This window comes from Anopheles bellator, chromosome 2, assembly GCF_943735745.2.
Source record: "Anopheles bellator chromosome 2, idAnoBellAS_SP24_06.2, whole genome shotgun sequence".
NCBI classification, from domain to species: Eukaryota; Metazoa; Arthropoda; class Insecta; order Diptera; family Culicidae; genus Anopheles; species Anopheles bellator.
In genome coordinates this window covers 44,322,973-44,343,706 of record NC_071286.1, presented here as the reverse complement: position 1 = coordinate 44,343,706, position 20,734 = coordinate 44,322,973, and the positions used below count along the sequence as shown (strand labels likewise).

General features: G+C 47.6%; 4 protein-coding genes across 4 annotated transcripts; 3 read left to right on the top strand and 1 right to left on the bottom strand.

Annotated features, from left to right (window-relative positions):
* Positions 1-98: 98 nt before the first annotated feature.
* Positions 99-2,129, bottom strand: LOC131208313 (uncharacterized). Its single transcript, XM_058201000.1, has 3 exons — positions 1,969-2,129; positions 1,695-1,902; positions 99-1,614 (listed from the first exon to the last, which is right to left on the bottom strand). Exons 1-3 carry the CDS (start codon positions 2,095-2,097, stop codon positions 320-322), a joined length of 1,632 nt encoding a protein of 543 aa, XP_058056983.1. The 5' UTR covers positions 2,098-2,129; the 3' UTR covers positions 99-319.
* A 2,479-nt stretch (positions 2,130-4,608) lies between these two features.
* On the top strand, positions 4,609-6,416 carry LOC131211786 (uncharacterized). Its single transcript, XM_058205402.1, has 2 exons — positions 4,609-4,752; positions 4,817-6,416. The coding sequence occupies exons 1-2, from the start codon at positions 4,627-4,629 to the stop codon at positions 6,305-6,307; spliced, it is 1,617 nt and encodes a 538-aa protein (XP_058061385.1). The 5' UTR covers positions 4,609-4,626; the 3' UTR covers positions 6,308-6,416.
* A 189-nt stretch (positions 6,417-6,605) lies between these two features.
* Positions 6,606-8,336, top strand: LOC131208818 (uncharacterized). The gene is made up of 2 exons (XM_058201718.1): positions 6,606-6,737; positions 6,811-8,336. The coding sequence occupies exons 1-2, from the start codon at positions 6,606-6,608 to the stop codon at positions 8,308-8,310; spliced, it is 1,632 nt and encodes a 543-aa protein (XP_058057701.1). The 3' UTR covers positions 8,311-8,336.
* Positions 8,337-9,467: 1,131 nt separating this feature from the next.
* LOC131208551 (luciferin 4-monooxygenase-like) lies at positions 9,468-11,193 on the top strand. The gene is made up of 2 exons (XM_058201340.1): positions 9,468-9,818; positions 9,888-11,193. The coding sequence occupies exons 1-2, from the start codon at positions 9,488-9,490 to the stop codon at positions 11,165-11,167; spliced, it is 1,611 nt and encodes a 536-aa protein (XP_058057323.1). The 5' UTR covers positions 9,468-9,487; the 3' UTR covers positions 11,168-11,193.
* Positions 11,194-20,734: the final 9,541 nt, after the last annotated feature.

Sequence of the window (20,734 nt, the reverse complement as noted above, 5' to 3'; positions counted from 1 at the left end):
ATAAGAAAGTAAGTAAGTAAGTAAGTAAGTAAGTAAGTAAGTAAGTAAGTAAGTAAGTGAGTAAGTAAGTAAGTAAGTAAGTAAGTAAGTAAGTAAGTAAGTAAGTGAGTAAATAAATGAGCATCCAATTTGATTCTTACAGAAAACGTAACGTTTGCTTTGGTTGGTTGGTAGGACATCAATAAATCATTCATCCATAAAATCATTGAATCAGTGCGATTTTATTATTTGCCTTTAACGACAGCCCACCCAAAAATAAAACAAGTCATCAACCTTGTGCGAAAAACTAGATCCGTTAACTGCAAGCATGCCCTGCGACTTACAGCTTTGCCTTTACCCCTTTGATAGACTCCCGAAGCTCTCGTCTCAGAATTTTGCCACTAGCAGTCTTTGGAATTTCGTCGACGAACCGTACTCCGCCATGCAACTGCTTCTGTTCCGACACCCGACTGGCAACGAAATCGATTACCTCGCGTTCCGTTATCTGCTCGCCGTACTCTCGCACGACGAACGCCAGCGGTAACTCTCCGGCTCGCTCGTCCGGCACACCAATCACAGCCGCATCACTGATCTTGGGGTTCTCCAGCAGTATGGCCTCCAGCTCCGCGGGCGGTACCTGAAAGCCCTTGTACTTGATCAACTCCTTGATGCGATCGACAATAAAAAACTCCTTATCGTCATCGTAGTAGCCAATATCTCCGGTATGCAGCCATCCATCCTCGTCGATCGGTTTATCCAGGCCCACGTAACCCTTCATGATGAGCGATCCCTTGAAGCACAGCTCGCCGCGTTGATTTGGCCCGAGAGCGCGGCCCGTTTCGGGATCGATCACCTTCACCCACTGACCCAGCCGCACTCGCCCCACGCTACCAATCTTGTTGTCGTACCCGTCTTGCATCAGCACACCAAGTGTCGTTTCGCTCATGCCATACCCTTGCCGTATAAATGGCACCCCAATGCGCTCCCGAACCTTCTCTTCAATATCCTTGCTCAGTGGTGCCGCCCCGCAGATCAGATTCAACAGCGAGGATAGATCGTAGTCATCGACCATAGGGTGTTTGGCCAGGAACACCATCAACGGAGGAACCACCGTCATCAGATTGACCTTGTACCGTTCGATACAACTTAGAAACATGTGAGGATCGAACCTCGGCATCACCACGCATCGACAGTTATTGGTCACCATGTTCAGCATCCCGACACCGGCTACCACGTGGAACAGTGGAGTCGCGGCCAGCGCTACCAACTGATCTGGCAACTCGAGAACTTTGGCAGCTTCCTTCGATTGCGCTATGGTACTAATGAGGCTTTGGTGCGTTAGCTCTACCCCTTTCGGCAGGCCAGTCGTACCCGAGGAGAGCACGATCAGCGCCACATGACTTGTCTTGTCCACTGGCACAGGTTTGTACCGCGACGAATCAACCGTTTCGCTTATCAAGGTGGCGTAAGGAGTTACCTCCCGGTACGATTTGGCGGCCGGATGGTCACCCATAAGTATCACGCGTACTCCGGTCAGCTGTAGGCCACGAACCGCTTTCATAAGCTTCTCCAGCACGTCCGGTGAAATGAACACAACCTTAGGGTTCGCCAAACTTATCGCATGCTTCAGCTCACCTGGGCGAAAGTACAATTTCTTATCGATTAACCAAGCAAGATAAGTACATGACGACTGATTGTACAGCTGAGAGACTTACCTTCGACGTAGGCAGGGTTGATTAATGCCAACGGAGCTCCGACGAAAATGGAGCCAAACATCGCCATGCAATACTCGAGACTGTTTTGGCTGACGATCGCCACATTGTCCGATGGTCCAACTCCTAGTTTGGATAGACCGGAAGCTACGCGAACCGATTGGTTCAATATCTGGCCGTAGGTGAGTTCTACCGACGATACCGGTTCAATCTAGATACGTTTGGAAACATTGTCAGATAGGGCTCTCAATATGTTAGCACGTTTGGCAATACCTACCAAGCCGACATTTGTCGGTCGCAGCTTCAGCTCTTCTACGATGACTTCCCCGAGCGAACCGAAATGATCAAGATCCGTCGGGTCGGGTCCCCCGTACAGTACGTAGCGATCATCCTCTTTCGTATGCATAGCTTCCAGGTGTACCGTCACTCGATACTTTCAACTTCAAAATGCGAAACACTTGCCCTTTGACCGGTTCAAGAAAGGTGCCCTTTGGCACCTTTGGCACCAACAGCGGCCAAATCAAAACAAACAGTCCCACCTGGCCGCTTCCTTCTGCTGCGGAACCGGTTTCGGGCGAGGTGGCGCGTATAAGGTAACAGCTCGCGCGAGCGTTGCGTGACTAACTGACGGACTGGCGCTGACTGACCGCTGAGGGGTAATCTAACACCGCATCAATAGCACACGCTGTGAAATGGCAAATCATGTTTTCACGTCTGTGTTGGTATAGACGCACGATAGCGATGGACACAGGTTCGTGCGCTATGTATTCGGAGCAGATGCGTTAGAAAAGCAGATGATTTGAACATAAACACTTTTGAACTGTTAATGCTTTTGTATATACTTTTACTTGTAGGTCGGCTTATGTTTCGCACTTAAGGGTCTACATTTATACCATTCCATTTCATTTATTGTACGCAAACGACTGTTGACTGTTGTCACTATTGCGAAAATCACAACTTCATTCCGAGAGAGTTTGTATTTTGTAGAAATAAAATTTAATTCATTCAACGTAACGTAGCTAGAATGTGTGTAAACTATAATTGATGAAGACTTCTCTCGCCATCGTGGTCTACAATTAACTGTTTAGCAATTCTTATACATAAATTATACTTTCAACAGGTAAAAGTCTTGTTGTTAGGTGATAACATTCATCAGTTAGATCTATCCTCACTTTAACCCAACGTCATCAGCACAATCAATATGTTGGCATTACAAAATTCATGTCTGGCCCCTCTGAATAATTGCATTGCATATTATAGACCAAAAACATTAGATCGGGCTTTTATGTTCAATCTTTCACACGAACGCCACATTAGTTGACCAACTAATTAGTATGCTCGGCATTCCTATTGACAATTGAACAGTAATTAACTCCAAACGGTGCTACAGTTCAGGACATACACAGAGTGATGATAAATACATAAGCTGTTACAGTTTAACGATTCCATAACTTTGAACAACATCATCAGAAGTGGGTCCAACACAAGGGTCAGTACAGGAATTCAGTCATTTGCTGGTTACTCCAATTTACGAACGATATATCCCTTACTGGATAACGAAGCGATATAAGCAAGGTGCCTGCCAAACGTGGCGCAATTCTTGGCCAAGTGAACAATCCCACTCCGACACAACAAGGGTCGCAAATGTGTTTAAAATAGATCGATCCGTGATCAACATAGCTCCTAGTTGCTTGGAAGATCGCTGAAAATGTTGGCTAACCTTAAACAAAAGTATTGTTCTTTGTCACTGAACCAACCTGTCCTCCTGATTCGAACACGTTCCAAAATCTTGTCAGCCAGAGCATCAATATCTACTACAATAAGTTTCATAAATTTCTAGCTGGACATCACAATCTTAACCACAAGAGTGTGATCTTCGACAGTCGGATATTTTTTCACCTCAAATTCATGGTCTCGCACAAGCCAGTTTGAATTGTTTTCTTTCTTCAGGGCCGTTCTTCTGGGCTTGGTTCGAATCCCGGGACCGTTTGTCACTCAACCGGCCATCCAAGCTTAAACAGTTTTCAATCTTCGAACTCAGCGATACAATAGAAAGCCACAATGGGCCACACTTTGTCAATCTTTAACTCGTGAACATTGTGCTGGTGCAATGGACGTTCGAGTTTGATGTGTTTTTAACTAAAACCACTTTTGCTTAGCTCAGACAAACCTGGAAAACCCGTCAACAATTTACAACATGAAAATTCATCAACTCCGTATCGTACAAAAACACACACAAAATATACCTAATTCAAACATATTAAATTAAATTCAGATAAGCTGACTATTGCTTTAAGCACATACTCGAAAAAAACAAAAAACTTTCCACTGATTAACCTTACCCAAATGCTGGTTGATAACGTTTTTCTTTTCGTAAGCCTTTTCCAATTCTTATCAATTCACCAATTTCGCAATCTACGCTTTTTCAATGACACGGCAACAAATCCAAACAAGAGAATAAGGACCTGCTAGCAGAACAATCAGTTATCGCAATTTAAATTTTTAATTTATTAAAATTACACTCTGCCTACTCTTATAGACAAAAAATTGTTAAACTATTAGCAAACAATTAGCAATTAGCAACAATTACAAATAACATTTCTACGAAGACGAATTCAGCTATTGAAGTTTATGTTTTGGTCTCAGAATTATGTGCCATTCTTGAGCAAATGAAGTGGTTCATCAGAAACAACAATATTTAACCACACTTCACTTTTACTTGTATTGCGTGCAGCCGACACTGTTACGTTATCTATGGACGTTCCCAAGGCGTCACCCATGTTTTAATCAAATACAGCACACATACTCGCTCGCCAGCTGTAGCACGCACACGATCGTACGCTAACCCATTCCGTCGAAACAGCGCGAGATACGCAACCCGCGATCTCGACTTACGCAGTGTTTTCCAACCGTTCGCGCAGTGAGGCGAAGCGTCATGAGCGTCAACGAGAAGTACGTGTTTTACGGCGGAGAGTTGGAAGAGCCGATCGAAGCTGGCTGTCGATCGCTGGGAGAACTGATCATCAAACGGCTGAAGGAGAATGGCGACGATATAGCCTTCGTAAGTGGCACTTGATCGCAGTATCTCGTGGCTTAAATTACCTCGAGCTCTATCCGCCCCACAGATTGATGGACTCACGGATGAGCGATTCACGTACGCCGACGTACTGGAGCGTTCGGTCCGGCTGGCCAACCGATTCCACCGGCTGGGCATTAAGAAAGATACGGTGGTGGCGGTGATGTGCGAAAACCGTATCGAGCTACCGATCGTGACGTTTGCGGTGACCTACCTACGCGCGATCCCGATCCTGCTGAACCCTGCCTACACTGCCACCGAACTGGCTCACGTTCTGAAGCAAACGCAGCCACGGGCTGTTTTTGCGTCCCCTCTCGCAATGGCCACACTGCAGCCGCTACTGAAGACGGTGCCCTCGCTGAAGCTCACCGTTCTGTTCGGCGACAAGAAACCGAACGCTCGCGTAACGCTGTTCCGGGAGCTGTTCGATCGTAACCGAGCCCAGTTCATCACCTTCACGCCACAGCCGGTGAAACTGCGAGAGCAGGTCGGCCTGATGGTGCTATCATCCGGCACGACCGGTCTACCGAAGGCAGTCCAGCTGACACACCACAACGTGATGTGCGTGATGGCGTATATGCGCGAAGGGGCCAAAATGTTTCCGTTCGAACAGGTTGCACTCGGTCTGCTACCGTTCTTCCACGTATACGGCTACATGGTGGTGCTGCACTCACTGTTGAACCAACGGAAGTTAGTTTCGCTGCCCAAGTTCGAGCCCACCCTGTTCCTGTCCACCATTCAAAAGTACCGCGTAACGGTGGCTTCGCTGGCCCCACCGCTGCTGGTGTTCCTGGCCAAACATCCGCTGGTCGACAAGTACGATCTCAGCTCGCTGGTGCTGCTCGGCTGCGGGGCTGCCCCACTCAGCAAGGAGATCGAACAGGCGGTGCTGAAGCGTCTTCCGCACCTGCTGACGATCCTGGTCGGGTACGGATTGAGCGAAAGCTCGCTCGGTGTAATGACACGCAGCACTGACGAGCACGGGAGCGTCGGCAAAGTGAACAAACTGAGCTGGGTGAAGGTGGTGGACGTGAAGACGGGCCACACCCTCGGCCCGAACCAGGTCGGCGAGATCTGCATCAAGGGACCGCTGGTGATGAAGGGCTACCTAAACAACGAGAAGGAAACCCGTTCGATGATCGACCGCGACGGCTGGCTGCACAGTGGCGATACGGGCTATTTCGATGAGAACGAAAACTTCTACATTGTCGATCGCATCAAGGACCTGATCAAGTACAAGGGCTTCCAGGTGCCGCCGGTCGAACTGGAGGCAGTCCTGCTGACGAACGACAAGATACGGGACTGCGCCGTGGTCGGGCTGGCGGATGCGGCTGCCGGTCAACTGCCGTTCGCGTTCGTGGTGCTGCAACCGGGGGCAACGCTAACCGAGTCCGAGGTGCAGCAGTACGTGGCCGAGCGACTGTCTAAGCAGAAGCATCTGCACGGTGGCGTGCGGTTCGTGCACGAAATACCCAGGACGGCTAGCGGAAAAATTCTTCGCCGCGAGCTAACCGCACTGCTGGGCAAGGCAAAGCTTTAAATCAATAACCACGCGTTATCGGGTGGAGGGGGACGGACGGTTTTCAGTCTTGTCATGGCCGATAAAAACGGACCACACAACGTAGCCAATAAAAGCAAAACGATTGTATAACCCGATTGTTTTCACCGTGCCTTGGCCGGGCGATGTGATAAGAGAGCATCATAATCACCGTATGTTTACATGGCAGGGGCAGCACAGAATGATAACGCGCGAAGAATGCAAACTCACTCCCGACTTCTTAGCACACAACCCCGGCAAGTGATGCTGTGTGGTCATTCGACTCATTGTACCGGTAGCGATGGAAGTACCGATCACCGAACGTAACGTACTCTATGGCGGAGATCTTCAGCGCAGCATCGAAGACGGTTGCAATTCTTTCGGAGAGCTGGTGGTGAAACGATTGTATCGAAACGGTACGGAAGTAGCACTGGTAAGTAGCGCAAACCAACATCGATGAAGTCGGCAAGAACTAATAGCCACACCTTCGCCGATACTTCCGGCAGATTGATGGAGTCACTGGAGAGTCGCTTACTTACCGCCAGATCCTCGAACACTCGCTTAAGCTGGCCAATCGCTTACACAGACTTGGCCTGAAACGGAACACGGTCGTTGGAATATGTAGCGAAAATTGCCTACAATTCCCCATCGTCACCTTCGCAACGATCATGCTCCGTGGGACGGTTCTGCCATTGAACCCATCGTACACTGTCACGGAGCTGGGACATGCCTTGCAACTATGCAAACCGTGGGCTATATTCGCGTCTCGCAAAGCACTCCAAACTATCCTCGCGATGCGCGATCGTTTGCCGTACGTCAAGCTTCTCGTTGCATTTGACGGCAGCGACACGCCGGTGGTGCCTCGGTGGGAGCACTTCTTGGACCGCAGTCCGCTCCGTAGCTTGATCAGCTTTACGCCCCGACCGGTGCGGTTGCGGGACCAGATCGCCGTGATGGTTATGTCATCGGGTACGACCGGTTTACCGAAGGCGGTCCAACTGACGCACCGCAACGTGATGACCGTGATGGCGTACCAAGCGGAGGATCCACGCTACACCGAGCTGCCGGTACCGTTGCGGGTGCTCGGACTGCTGCCCTTTTATCACGTGTTCGGCTTCATGCTTTCACTAAACAGCTGCCTCAACCGGGTGCCGATGGTGGTGTTGCCGCGCTTTGAACCGCGGCTTTTCTTGCGTACCATCCAAGACCATCGCATCACGATGATGAGTCTCGTCCCGCCGATAATGGTGTTCCTCGCCAAGCATCCGCTCATCGACCAGTACGATCTCAGCTCGCTGCACGCCATTCTTTGCGGGGCCGCACCGTTGAGCAAGGAAATCGAGGAACTGGTAGCTGCCCGTCTACCGACCGTAGGAACCGTGCGCACCGGGTACGGGATGAGTGAAACATCGCTCGGAGTCATATCGAGGGTGAGCGATAAGACCGGTTCGGTTGGGAGGGTCAACAAAACCACGTACGTTAAAGTGGTCGATCTGGATAGTGGCGAAGCGCTCGGACCGGGACAGACGGGGGAGATCTGTGTCAAAGGACCGCTGGTTATGAAAGGGTACCTCCACAACGAGGAAGCTACACGCGAGATGCTCGACGACAGTGGTTGGCTTCACACGGGCGACATTGGGTACTATGACGAGGAGCAGGATTTCTTCATCGTCGATCGTCTCAAGGATCTCATCAAGTACAAAGGTTTCCAGGTACCGCCAGCCGAGCTAGAAGATGTGCTGCTTAGTCACCCGAAAGTGCGGGATGCGGCCGTCGTCGGCCTCCCAGACGAGTCGGCTGGCGAGCTACCGGCAGCGTTCGTAGTGCTGCAACCGAACGAAACGATAACAGCACAGGAAGTGGCCGATTTCTTGGCCATCAAGCTGTCACCCCACAAACACCTTCGTGGAGGCGTCTTCTTTATCGACGAGATTCCCAAAACGGGTAGCGGTAAAATATTGCGACGACAATTACGACAGTCAGTGCAGCAGAGAGCTAAACTCTAGAAAGCTCTTTATGTTAGGGCTAAGCGAGACCAAAATTTGTTTGTTGTCAACTAATAAACTCCTAGGCCTTTGAAAAAGAAGAACATTTCTCGAATATGTTGTAAAGAATAATTGTCCCTTTTACATAAAAAGATATTACGCATCCCATTTTATCGCACCATTCTGAGGAATCCGACGGACTGGAAAATGGATTTTCTGCTAGCTTCCGACAAAGTCCTACCTAAGGACTTCCGGTGGTTTCCTAACTCTACCACTCTCAACGCAAATCCCATCCAGAGCCCGTTTAAATTAAAGAAAAATAATAAACCCGTTTGCCGGTTGCCACACTCCTCAACAATTACTGTGCCGGAAAGTGGACGACAACACTTCATCCTACGGCAGCAGCTCGCTGCGTAGAATCAATTTCGTTAATTAACTGCAGAGCTAATGGCTGCATTAGTTAGCCATCACCAGAAGAGGAAGCCGTAAGTTTAAAAGTCCCCTCGCATCCTGAACATGAAACCCGTCTAAAAAAACCTTACGTAAACTTTGCAAACTGAGGAAAGTGCAGTTAAACTCAGCGATCCTGCTGGCCGATAAAGTGTGACCAATGTTTCGTCCACCGAGGCCTGCAGCTCGGGGATAAATAATCACTCCAGTCGCTTTCACAAACCACCGTAGCGGGTCTTTTAGTTTTTACGAGGGCCTTTCAGCTAAATTAATTTCTCTTCAAGCATTGCACAAGCGCCTTTCGTCCCGGATAGGGACTCGTGTTCAAACGTATATATGTAATTACCAGCGCTTTCTAATGGCATTTATAGACAGTGGACTCTTCAAATTACATTTTCACAGATTAGTGAATTTAATGCCCAATTTCGGAGTTTATTTTTCAACATTAGCTCCTTTCATCAAGTCAATTTCCAACGATTTGATCTCGACTCTGTCAAGAACAGTACCCTTCCTTGAGATGTTATTACAAAAGTTTTTGAATGTATGTGTCCAACATGGTTAAAATTAATTTTCGTTGTCTCACTGGGCAAACAAAACGGCCCTCCTAAATTGAACGGGGTGCATGAGAGTGGCTGACCTGCTTTATCAGGCTCCAGCAGATAGCACAGACAAGTAGAGAGCAGCAATCTCGGGCACGAGCCGTAGTATCAATCGAGCCAGCAGACGACCAACAACGACTCTCGGTACGATGGCCTCCGAAACACACATCATCTCTGGACCACCGGCGCCCTCGAACCTCGCGCTTGGGACGCGATCGTTGGGTGAGTTGTTTTTGAAAGTTTTGCAACAACCTTCAGACGCGGTGGCCCTCATAAACGGCATAACCGGACAGGAGTACAGCTACTCCGAGCTGCTGGAACGATCGCTCCAATTGGCATCGTACCTTCACGATCACAAAGTTCAACCGGGCGATGTGGTGGCGGTGATATCCGAAAACCGCATCGAGTACCCGATCACGATCGTGGCACTGTTCCTGATTGGATCAACTGCGGCCCTGCTCAACCCCAACTACACCTCGCGTAAGTGTTGTCGGGAACTGTCACTCAGTGTGTCGCGGGATAAGATAATTCGAAGCCATTTCATTGCAGGTGAGCTGATACACGCGCTCAACCTCACCAAGCCGAAGCTAGTGTTTGTGTCTGCACAAGCCAGACCGGCCCTGTACCGTGCTTGCGAATCCGGCAAGCAGCTTACTATCATCATCAACTACGACGCCTACGGTCGCACTACGACCTTTGCCGATTGCTTACGCAGATCGAGCAAATCGCTCACTGCGCACTCCTTTCTGCCGGCTCCAGTGGATACGTCCAGCGAGGCTGCAATCATCGTCATGTCCTCCGGTACAACCGGTCTTCCGAAGGGGGTGCTCATCACGCAAGCCAACATAATGTCCACCATGGCGAACACGCGAGAAGTGCTGGAGCAGCGAATGGAGCTCCGCAGCTTCGTCGATATACTGCCCTGGTACCATGTGGCCGGCGGGATGGCGATGCTCGGCCTGTTGGGCGTGGGCCTACAGACGGTCTACCTGCCGAAGTTCGATCCCGAAACGTATTTACGCTGTGTGGAGCGGTACCGACCGAACGTGCTAAACATTGTGCCACCGATTGCCGTATTTCTAGCGAAGCATCCACTGGTGGACGAGTTCGATCTGTCGTCGGTGGAAATGATCACCTGCGGAGCGGCACCACTCAGCAAGGAGGTGGAGGATCTGATTTACGCCAGGATCAAAACACCCGGGCTGAAGATTCGGCAAGGCTATGGTATGAGCGAAACAACCCAAGCGATCACGTTCTACGACGGCGAAACACCGAAGCCGGGCACCGTCGGGAGACTGCGTCCCGGTCAGTTGGGTAAAGTAATCGATCTCGACACTGGCAAAGCACTCGGGCCGTACCAGAATGGCGAGCTGTGCTTCAAGGGTTCGCTCATCATGAAGGGTTACATCGGCATCGACCAGGTGACCGACGCCGAAGGTTGGTTGCACACGGGCGACATCGGTTACTACGACAGCGACCAGGACTTCTTTATCGTGGATCGCTTGAAGGAGCTGATCAAGTACAAAGCCTTTCAAGTGGCCCCGGCCGAACTGGAGGCGGTGCTACTTTCGCACCCGGACGTTAAGGATGCAGCAGTGATCGGTGTGCCAGATGATCGAGCCGGCGAGCTACCGATGGCGTACGTGGTACCGAAGGACGGGACGACCTTAACGGGTGAACAAGTACGCCAGTACGTCGACGGCCGAGTGTCGTCGGAAAAGAAACTCCGCGGCGGCGTCAGATTTGTAGGTGAAATTCCCAAAACTGCCAGCGGAAAAATACTTCGCCGAACATTAAGGGAGCTGGCAAATCAACAATCGAAACTGTAGTGATTGATGTGAAATAGTAATTTTGTCCAGGTCTGGGTTTGTTACAGTATCAAATAAATTAAAGCAATGGTACAGGATTTATGTGCAAGTTTAACACATTCTGTGCATCACATTGAAACCTACACGGGACAGTTCGTTAGCATTTAAGGTATTGCTTGAGTAAGGAACGCCAAACACAGCGCATTGGCGTAGAATTTAATATGGTAGCATTAGACCCCGTACGTGGCCGATGCCAACGAGTTGTGGGTAGTATTGACCCAATTGTAGGATTCGCTCCCAGCAACGAGGCGAACCTGTCGAACGATATACGCTCCTATCGCCCGTGAACTAATGCTGCGCTGAAACACACATTTGCCCTTCAGGAGATGATAGGAGCGAATACGAGCTCTGTCAGTTCGAAAGTCGCAAAAAATAACTAAACCGGCACGAAAACTTTTCATCCTATGAACGTTTAGAACGTCATAACGCTGTATCTGCGCCCTCGCTGTGCGTCGTGCAGGGAATGCAAACGAACAAGCGGATCAAGCGGACTGCCGAAGCCGGAGCCGTGTGTACAAATAATCATTCAATTAGTCTGATTAGGTTTCGATCGATCGATCGATCGATTGGTTCGCAGGCCACTGCTACCCGGTCCCAGATTTGCTACTGTTTCCCATGGGAGAAAGTTAAGAAACCGTCAGGGGGTGTTTTGCTGTACTATTTGCCTGTACTTGGCTACTTTAGACACAACGCAAACATGATAAAACTGCATTCATTTTCTGATACCAGGCCAAGTCTGGCCAAGCGTGCCGGGCGTAGCCCGAACTCGGAACGATGGAACGATGTTAAACCAAATCGAATCCATGGCAGAGTGGAGCGAGAAATTGCCTTATCCCAAGAACGCATCAACCCTGTGTTCGTCACCAGGCACCAGAATCGCACGCCCAAGCCCTATAAAGGTCAAGTGAGTAATTGATGAAGCATGGAAGCGTGGAAGCGTGAAGTTCACCTGAAAGCATCGACAAAATGTTTCCCCTGTCCCACACGTGAGGGTGAGTCCAAAAAAGTTTCGCTGGTCACACGCTGGATGCCCGAGAGCGGAACCACGCTTTGATGTTCCGCCACAGGGCGTACGGAGAGAGTAGCCGTACGGCTCGAAGGTGTCAAGATTGACGTACGTTGACGCTGGCCGGCGTTGGACGCGTGTTCCTGCTGGCAACTAGTCATCGGCCGGTCCAGCCGGTTCCAGTGGGCAGTTCAGTTTGATGAACAAATCGGAACGACAACGCTTTAGCCATCATCGACCGATTTGGGTAGCAGCGGAAGAAGCAGAATCGAGCGAGCTGGCGACTCGACCGTAGCGCAAGCAAGGGGCGAACGGTCGAGGGGGGTAAAACATCTATAATCCCACTCATAAATATTCAAAACATTTGTAGCAAACCACCAAGGAATGATGACGAAGAACAGTGCTACTACTACCACCACAGCTGCTACTACGATGACTAATACTGTTAACCCTCGATGCTAACAGCATTACAAATACTACCTCCAGGCCAAAGCTTGCACGGCCCGTTTGTGTCCGTAGAACTGCTCCTGTGGAGAGCCACCAACAAGCCCAAACGAGATCAGGGCAATGGTACGTCCGTTGGTCCTGTGGCGTTCTCGTAGTTCGTTCTGTGGTTGACGCGCGAACGGGACATCCAGTTCACATGTAGTTGTCTCACCGCCCGAACTCGAAAGCTTTCCAGGCGGAGAAGGACTCGGCCAACCGAGCTCTATCAGCTGGTTTCGAAGCTTTTCTGCGGAACCTTTGGCAGTGCGGCAGTGCGCACGTGCAGCTTCCCCGTTCGTCCCGAAGTCGTGTTTTAGAACACACGCGTCCTCTGCCACCGGTCCGGTGCCCCGGTGCAGCGGCAGCCATTAGTTGCGGCGTAGTACAAACCACGTGCGAGCGACGTCAGACGCCTGTCGATACCCTGCCGTACCTGACCTAGTAGAAGTTTTTCTTTCGCTTGGATGCCAGTCAAGCCACAGGCCACCACATGCACCCGTTCTGCCGCTGTCTCGACGAGTGCGTCGTCTCCGCAGACAGGAACAGACCGAGCCGCTCGAAGTACCGACCACTTCTTTTGATCTTTCAACCGGAAAGCATGCATGTTTACTCTACAGCACCATTTTTTGCACCATTGCCCCCGCCCGAAGTCCCAGTGTGGAGTCAGGTCAGACAGGGCTACGGCAGCGATCAATTCCAAACTAGGCCGGTGCCGGGGCTTCTGCCGTGAAAGTTTAAGACCGTTGACACTTTTCACAGCTACTACCCACACACTGCATCCGCCATTAGCAGGACACAGATTGCGTTTGACGCGCTCTCTCTCTCTTTCTCTCTCTTTCTCTCTCTTTTTCTCTCTCGGATTAAGCCCATTTTTGTGTGTTTTCAACACTTCCTGCTCCACGACACGTCTGTTACGTGATTCGTGGATTCAACTTTTCGGTTGTGTAGGTCCCGCCATAGCTAGGACATGCACGACATGAACAAAAAAGCAAACGACCCGAATTGTGCATATTTGCTCTTCGCCAGCCCTCCGAACGGAGAACTAAATTACCATCTCCAACCCATCAACCACCTACCGCCGGCACTACTTCATCACAGCCGCATCTCGGCGTACACCGGCCACTATGCAAACTGCCTTGGGAGACTTGGGCTTGGGAATTGTTTTGTCATTATAAAACGAACCCCCTGGCCGCATCCGATGCAACGTAAACCCTCGAAACCACGACTCAACTCCCGAAACAGAAAGCGAATCGACAGCATGCAGGATGTGACAGGACCTTCTTAGCACACCCATAGCACGCAGCACTAAGGTGGCCCATGGTCACTACCGGTCGAGGTTAAGTTTTGTGTGCGTCAACCCAGGAAACGGGAACCACCGAGGACGAGCGTCTGGTACGTATGTGTGGTAATGTCAGCCCACGTGTATCCGTCTGCCAACTGTTCCGAGCACATGCAACCGATGACATCGGTAGCAAATGCAAACAAACTTTCTTCATTCGATTTGCGTATGAATTGTTAGCTTTTGGCTACACATCTCCTTCGACCGTTATTGTAACTGTTGGACGGAATGGGAAGCAAATTTATCACTTACGCTACCGTTGTTGTTTACCGTTATCAAAACGTTGCAAACTGCGATACTAAACATCCTTAGGCAATGGTACGGTGTAGGATGCAAACGTGTCATTGAAAATATCTTACTACTTTCTAACTATAGAATCGTATGACCAGTTTGCCCAAAGTACGCGCAACACTTGATTTACGTCTTGTTTGCCTTCGTTACTTTCGTCCGGGATACTGCTGTCATAGTTGTGCAAACGGCCATTTTTAACTACGCTTCAAAATATGTAAAACCAGCCGTGGAGCTATTCTAACTACTTCATTCGAACGGTTCTACCGGTTTATTTAGCAGCTTCGAATTAGTTTGGATATTATGCACTTATCGGAACAATATCCTTTTATATTAATCACGCATTCTTAAAGATGAATTCAACTAATGGACGATTACTTAGGACCATTCTCCTGTAAAAAGGACAAGTTGCATAGTTATGTTTAGATTTGAAAGTATAAACAATTTAATAGCTACATTACTATAAATTACATGCAAAAATCCAGCAAAAAAAACATATAACAATTGTAATTGCTTTTCTTTTACCTTCTTTTACAAATTCTTTTACCTTCTGCACACACCCAACCGACGGCAGATTGTTTCAGTTCCGACTATCGCTATTTTAGGCACAGGTTAGTCACAGCCTTTCACACTATAACACCAACCGGAGCAGCTTTCAGACATAATCTAATGTGACGATACTACCATCATCTTGGCCATATTTTTCAAAATAGCGACATAACAAACAGATTTGACGCGCACAACTGACAGTGAAAAGGCCCCACTTCATCCTTTGCCTACACTTAGAATCCATCAATCATTTACGTCAAGCTTAGAGCCATAGTGCAGCCAGAGCGTCTCTTAGTTCAGGCTTCCGTTTCCTTTTTTTTAAAGGCATTTAAAATCAATGTTATTGCGGAGCCGCCACAGGTGTTCACGGTAGCCACAGAATGTGACGTGGCTATGCTTAGAACTCCGAAAAGAAACCGCCCGGGTAATCCTCGGAGGCGCGAAACCGTGGCATGCTGCGACTTAAAATCATCTTCCTGAGGCTTCACGGGGTGACATGGTAGTTTAGCATCTAACCACAGTGTCACTCGTGTATCAACAGTCAGTCAAGCTAATCGGGAAACTCGCCGACACGTTTTCCTTGGGTGCGATGTGAAAAGGGGGCACCACTTTGCCAACGAACTTATTCACGTGATCCTGTGACGGGTGACGGTAACCGCGTTTGTGTACTGGAAGCACAAGTGTTTAATCCCGGTTTAGAAATGAGGCATGAAGTGAGAATTTGATGTCAACAACATCACGGACTACTCAATAACAAGGTTTGTTGTATAACATGTCAGATCAATTTGCTTCAAACTTACTACTGTTTTTACTCTCAGGTCATTTGCTAGCCATAGGCAGTACCATTAGAAGTTGAATAAATTTATAATTATAGACATTTAATGAACAAATCATTTATAGTTTATACAACTGTAGCGACCTCACCAAGTAACGATCTTTTTTGAAAATAGTTGAGCAGGCTATATTTTATTCGAGCGCTCGGTCGGATTATGAACTCTAGCAAACGCGGTCTAGTAGACATCAAACATTTCAACTGCGGATTTGAGCAATTGTAAAACCACTTACTCAGTGACTCTAGAGCCGACCGGTCGTAATATTTTAACTCACTAATTCCCGTAAAAAATAAAATAAGGAATTATACGAAAGTTCCAAAATAACTTTTAGGTTGGTAAGGGAAAACGGGATTCCCTCTAGGCTTCAAAAAGGATTTTCTACTTTAATCTATTCAGGAGAATCGCACGGGTTTATATAAGTTGTATTTTGTTTTGAACAAACGTAGAGTTACAAAAAGCGCAACTTCTATTATAAAAATCATACTGCGTGCTGTACTTTCAATTAAACTACTCAACAAAGGTCCTGTTTTTTCCACGCTTTGCGTATCTCATAGGATCTGGGTTTCCGTTCATCTGCCGTTTTCGGCTGCGATTGACGTTGCCTATTTACCTAACTGCTACCCCTATTTCGACACCGACGATAAGAAGAAAGTGCTTCATAAGCACCAACTGCCGCTAGTGGCAAGGGAGTTAAAACAGCTCGGACCAATCCAAGCAAACCTTCGTTCACCCCGGGCGGTTTGGGCAATTAATAGACAAAACACTTAATTTTGCAATCCTAGCCACCCTCAGTGTATGTTTGTCTGGTCGGTTCGGCCGGTGGCTCTGTTTCAAATCTGAAGCACCCCATAAGCGATCATGGTCATGGGAAAAGTACGTAGCCATTTTGCAAAAGAAGTCGAGCTTGCAACTCACGTGCCTGCCGAGAAAGAAGTCGGGATGAAGGCAAACAAAACAAGACACAAGTCTCCGGTCGTAGCACACTGCTGATGTGTTGATCCACATCATCCGATTCGCTTGCAGCCGTTTCTCTAGGATCATCCCCAGTGCTACTGGGTAGAAGCAGTAAGACCACGAAGGCACACCAAGCGGAGGTGCAAAGCCTTTCGGAGAATCCTCGGCTACGGAGTGTCCATTTTCATGTGGTTTGTGTTTGGCTTTTTTATACGTTTTGATTCCTTTCGTCTATCTCTGTGCTGCGTCAGTTTTCGGACGGTAACAGGCAGATGTAGTCTTAGGCAGAGCAGAATGGTTAGCGTAAGTGAATTTATAACTGGAGATTACTAAACCACGGACCACCGAACAGTGTGCTAACGTGGCTTTCTTTGAGCGGTCATCCGGATTCATACTCTCGAATGAAAAAAATCTCGGCACTCTTGTGGGTCATGTTGGCAGCATATTCCTTAAATAATCGCCATCAGCCGGCTACACATACGCAGCAAAAGAAACGAAGCACCAAGTTGTATTATGAATAAATAACACTTTGACATTTGTTAAATTGTATTTGTTAAGAGGATTAAAATAATTATCGAGGATCGCGCGACCCTAGTGCCTTGTTCGGTCATGTCCTACGCTACTTCGTCCAACTGAAAACCCGACGACGAAGGTCAGCGGATGAATCGCGCAAACTGCAGCATGAAAGACAAGCGAAAAAGAGCTAAAGCTGTCAAGAGGGGCATAAACCTCTGGTCGTGGACGATGCCTCCGTAGTATTGCATGGCTACACTCAAACAAACGACGATTTCTCGCTGTTCGTCCGTTATGCTGGCAGTGCCAAAAGATTAGCGGGGCAGCCTTTTGCGTTCGTGAACAGACATTTGACTAACTTTTTACGATACCACACGTCCATAGTAAAGCGATGGCTGAGGTAGGATGGTTGAGATGTGCTGGCCAAGAACAAAATCTGCAACTGTGTAGGATAATAAAAGGATTAAAATTGTCACCACGGTTCTAGGTTTATTTTTTTGTAAATGCAATAAACTAAATTTAGTGTATTTGTCGATGACAATTGAACACAATTGAACCCCCCAGTAAGACGTAATACTCCCTTTATGGGGCCTTGGAACAGCATCTGCAACCCCATTGATTATACCAATGCGAATAAGACTTTTAAAGAGTTTGCTGCAAAACTTTCTTCCCACGAAAGGTGTTGGCCATCGCTTAGTTTTGATTTGACCCTTTTGGTTTTGGACAAATAGAGGTTTCTATGTAAGTAACTTAAAACATGTTTTTAAGTTGAATTTTCACTAATTAATGTGGCAAAAACACGTAGCAATGTTAAAGAAGAGCCATAACGTTTATTTGTCTACCAATGTTTAACTAACTCTAACCTTTAATCAATTCGATCGGTTTACGCTTTTGACAGACTAATTTTAATGTGAGCTCTAACATCCCTTAAACATGTTCCCTATAATTTTCATGTAAATTGCACCTTCCAAACCAGTGTTGTCATTCGTCACGATTACAGGCTGTCCGAAATGGAGATAAACAATTTTTAGGGGTGTTCAATTCAACCTGCCCCGAAAATTGTACGTACGGACCGGACACAATCTTTCTAACCGGCAATATAACAGAAACTGATAGAAAACTGTAGTAGAATCGTGACCATAATTTGCCCATTACGGAGCGAGAGAAGCATGCCATCAATTGGCACCATCCTTGCTACAAATACCCCGTAATATGCGATGAAAAATGGCGCACGCAGTACGCGGCTGGCGCGACGACACGAACTTATAAGAGGAATGTGTCTGAAATTTGCCAAAAAAAACTTCACGCCTAGCTTCACGTCGAGTATGAATACTTCGAGGGCTGATTGGCATTTTTTGTAGCCCTGGCGGACCTCAAGATATGTGAGTCAATCGGGTAAGAATGGCAAGGGTAGCGAATGGTTAAATTTTATAAATTGCCCCATCAATTGTTCGTCGTGAATATTCATAGCGATTCATGTTCGATCAATTTCTATTTTTCTGGTTTACTTGTCATCTCTTCTTTTATGATTTGCATCTTCTCGATGGTCTGCCAAATCTTAGGTGGTATCTTTCTTGCATCAAGCTCTAGTTCCGTATGTGGAAGTCTTAAAGGCAATAACAGAAAACGATAAATACAATTTATAAAAAAATAAAAACTATTTCAGTAATGTATTTATCTAGTTATATGGCGGATGCTTTTCGAAACGTGAGCAAAAATGCATCATGCGCTTAAGTTTTGCGTTATTTTGAAATTTAGTGTTATAACAGTTCTAGGGGTAGACAGACCAACGTGTGGAACAATTACTCACTTGAATACCATTTTCCTTCTCTAAATACTAGTAGAAGGAAATTATAGCTTTATTGTTTGAAGATTTACAGTCGATTGCTCGAACATCGAACATCAAAATGGAAGAAGAAAGCAACAGGGAGCATTTTTGTTTACACATTAATTACTTCAATCTATTGTAACAAACACAGACTGACTCATATTGTTAATTTGTGATGATTTCTGGCTACGAGTAAAAACAAGTCCCTACTGAAACAATTTGGATGCAGTTGGTCTCTCTGTCGGATCAGATCGAAAAAGGAAAAACAGAAAACAGACGCGTTTTTGTCCTGAAAGCTAACAAAACCGTCTCTTCATGGAGGAAGGCCTTTGGAACAGCAGCAACCCGCCAACCCGTTAAGCCGGCTCCAAATCCCGTTCCATACAGTAACATGAGCAGCAATGCGGAGAGGCCATCCAGGGAGCACATTTAATTCCGTCAACGGTCAGTATGGAAGCTGGACACAACCGGTGAACGGAAATGACGATAGTGAGTTCATGCACGGACCCTATGGTTGTGATACGATAGAAGCTGCTGCAATTGTATAGAGCACTCCAGCGTCCGAGAGTGCGACCCCCGGGAGAGCAATCAGGACACAAACTACAAAACCCCAGAAACAAGCTCGGCGGAACCGAAGAGAAAAGCAAAACAGCCCCGGAAATTCCGGTTTAACCGGCGAGGGTATCAACAAAAAAGGTCCAAATTCCCCACAAAACATTCGCCGTCCAAAGTCACCTTTGCCGCCCACCCAAACACGGTGGCCTCGATCGAGAGTTTTGGAATTGGTTTTGAATTTGTTCAAATTAAGTCTGGTTAGCAGAGCCATTCTTCCGTTTTCCCGCCGGCGTGCTGGTGGGTTGAAACGTACCCCATTCGTCCATTTACCGGGTCTGCGCCAGTTTTCCATCGCCAGTGACAAAATGGGGTTGCAATGTACCTTCATTTATGACCGAACAGGATTTCATGCTGCATTTGTTGCGACGGTACCATCTTGTGGTGCGCAGCTCGCTGATCCTTCCCGTTTCTATGTTTTCTGACGAGGTTTTGTTTTCTATTTTATGTCTGTTTAGTTAGTTTTTCATGATCACGATCAGTTTCATGTTGGTTTTATTTTTCCCATGTGCCAGCCTTACGAATTTTTTGTTCCAACCTTTCATCTGAAACATCACAATCACCAAACCGATGCAAATAGTATATGCAGATAAACCTGTGGCACTATTGGGCAAGCAGACTAAACCGGGCAAGCAGACTCTCGAAAGCGTGAGGGACATTTCAGACTCAAAAACAAAAAGAGGCACCACACTGCTCGGACATGGCGCGGCTCCTGAAATGGAGAGAATACACCCGGGCAGCAACGTCGGAGTGGAATTGAGTTTCTAATTAAGACTGGCAGAAAACGGAAAATTGGTTCACCGCTGATTGAGTGAGAAAGAAAACGAAGAAAAGAGGACCTGAGTAGAAGCCCGGCCAGCACCACAAAGATAGAAATGGAAAATAAAAATAACATTTATTCATTGTCATTTGTCGACTGCTCCGGACACTAATTGAGTGAGCAATATTTACCATTCAATGTGCTTCCGAACGATCAAACTACGCATTTCAATGCCAAAAGCGATTGTTACAATAATATGACCAACTCTACCGATACTTAATTGTAGAAAATGTGACCCATCGCGAGGAGAAAAAATTGACGAACCGAACCGACGGTGCGTATTGATTTGGGATGCTTAGT

What these genes read in the sequence shown, in the direction of transcription:
- LOC131208313 (XM_058201000.1), bottom strand. Translation starts at nt 2,097, where the DNA reads ATGCATACGAAAGAGGATGATCGCTACGTACTGTACGGGGGACCCGAC. An exon ending in GACCGACAAATGTCGGCTTG is followed by an intron (nt 1,903 to 1,968) that starts GTAGGTATTGCC and finishes AAACGTATCTAG; the next exon opens with ATTGAACCGGTATCGTCGGT. An exon ending in CAACCCTGCCTACGTCGAAG is followed by an intron (nt 1,615 to 1,694) that starts GTAAGTCTCTCA and finishes ACTTTCGCCCAG; the next exon opens with GTGAGCTGAAGCATGCGATA.
- LOC131208551 (XM_058201340.1), top strand. Translation starts at nt 9,488, where the DNA reads ATGGCCTCCGAAACACACATCATCTCTGGACCACCGGCGCCCTCGAAC. An exon ending in CAACCCCAACTACACCTCGC is followed by an intron (nt 9,819 to 9,887) that starts GTAAGTGTTGTC and finishes ATTTCATTGCAG; the next exon opens with GTGAGCTGATACACGCGCTC.
- LOC131208818 (XM_058201718.1), top strand. Translation starts at nt 6,606, where the DNA reads ATGGAAGTACCGATCACCGAACGTAACGTACTCTATGGCGGAGATCTT. An exon ending in ACGGTACGGAAGTAGCACTG is followed by an intron (nt 6,738 to 6,810) that starts GTAAGTAGCGCA and finishes TACTTCCGGCAG; the next exon opens with ATTGATGGAGTCACTGGAGA.
- LOC131211786 (XM_058205402.1), top strand. Translation starts at nt 4,627, where the DNA reads ATGAGCGTCAACGAGAAGTACGTGTTTTACGGCGGAGAGTTGGAAGAG. An exon ending in ATGGCGACGATATAGCCTTC is followed by an intron (nt 4,753 to 4,816) that starts GTAAGTGGCACT and finishes TCCGCCCCACAG; the next exon opens with ATTGATGGACTCACGGATGA.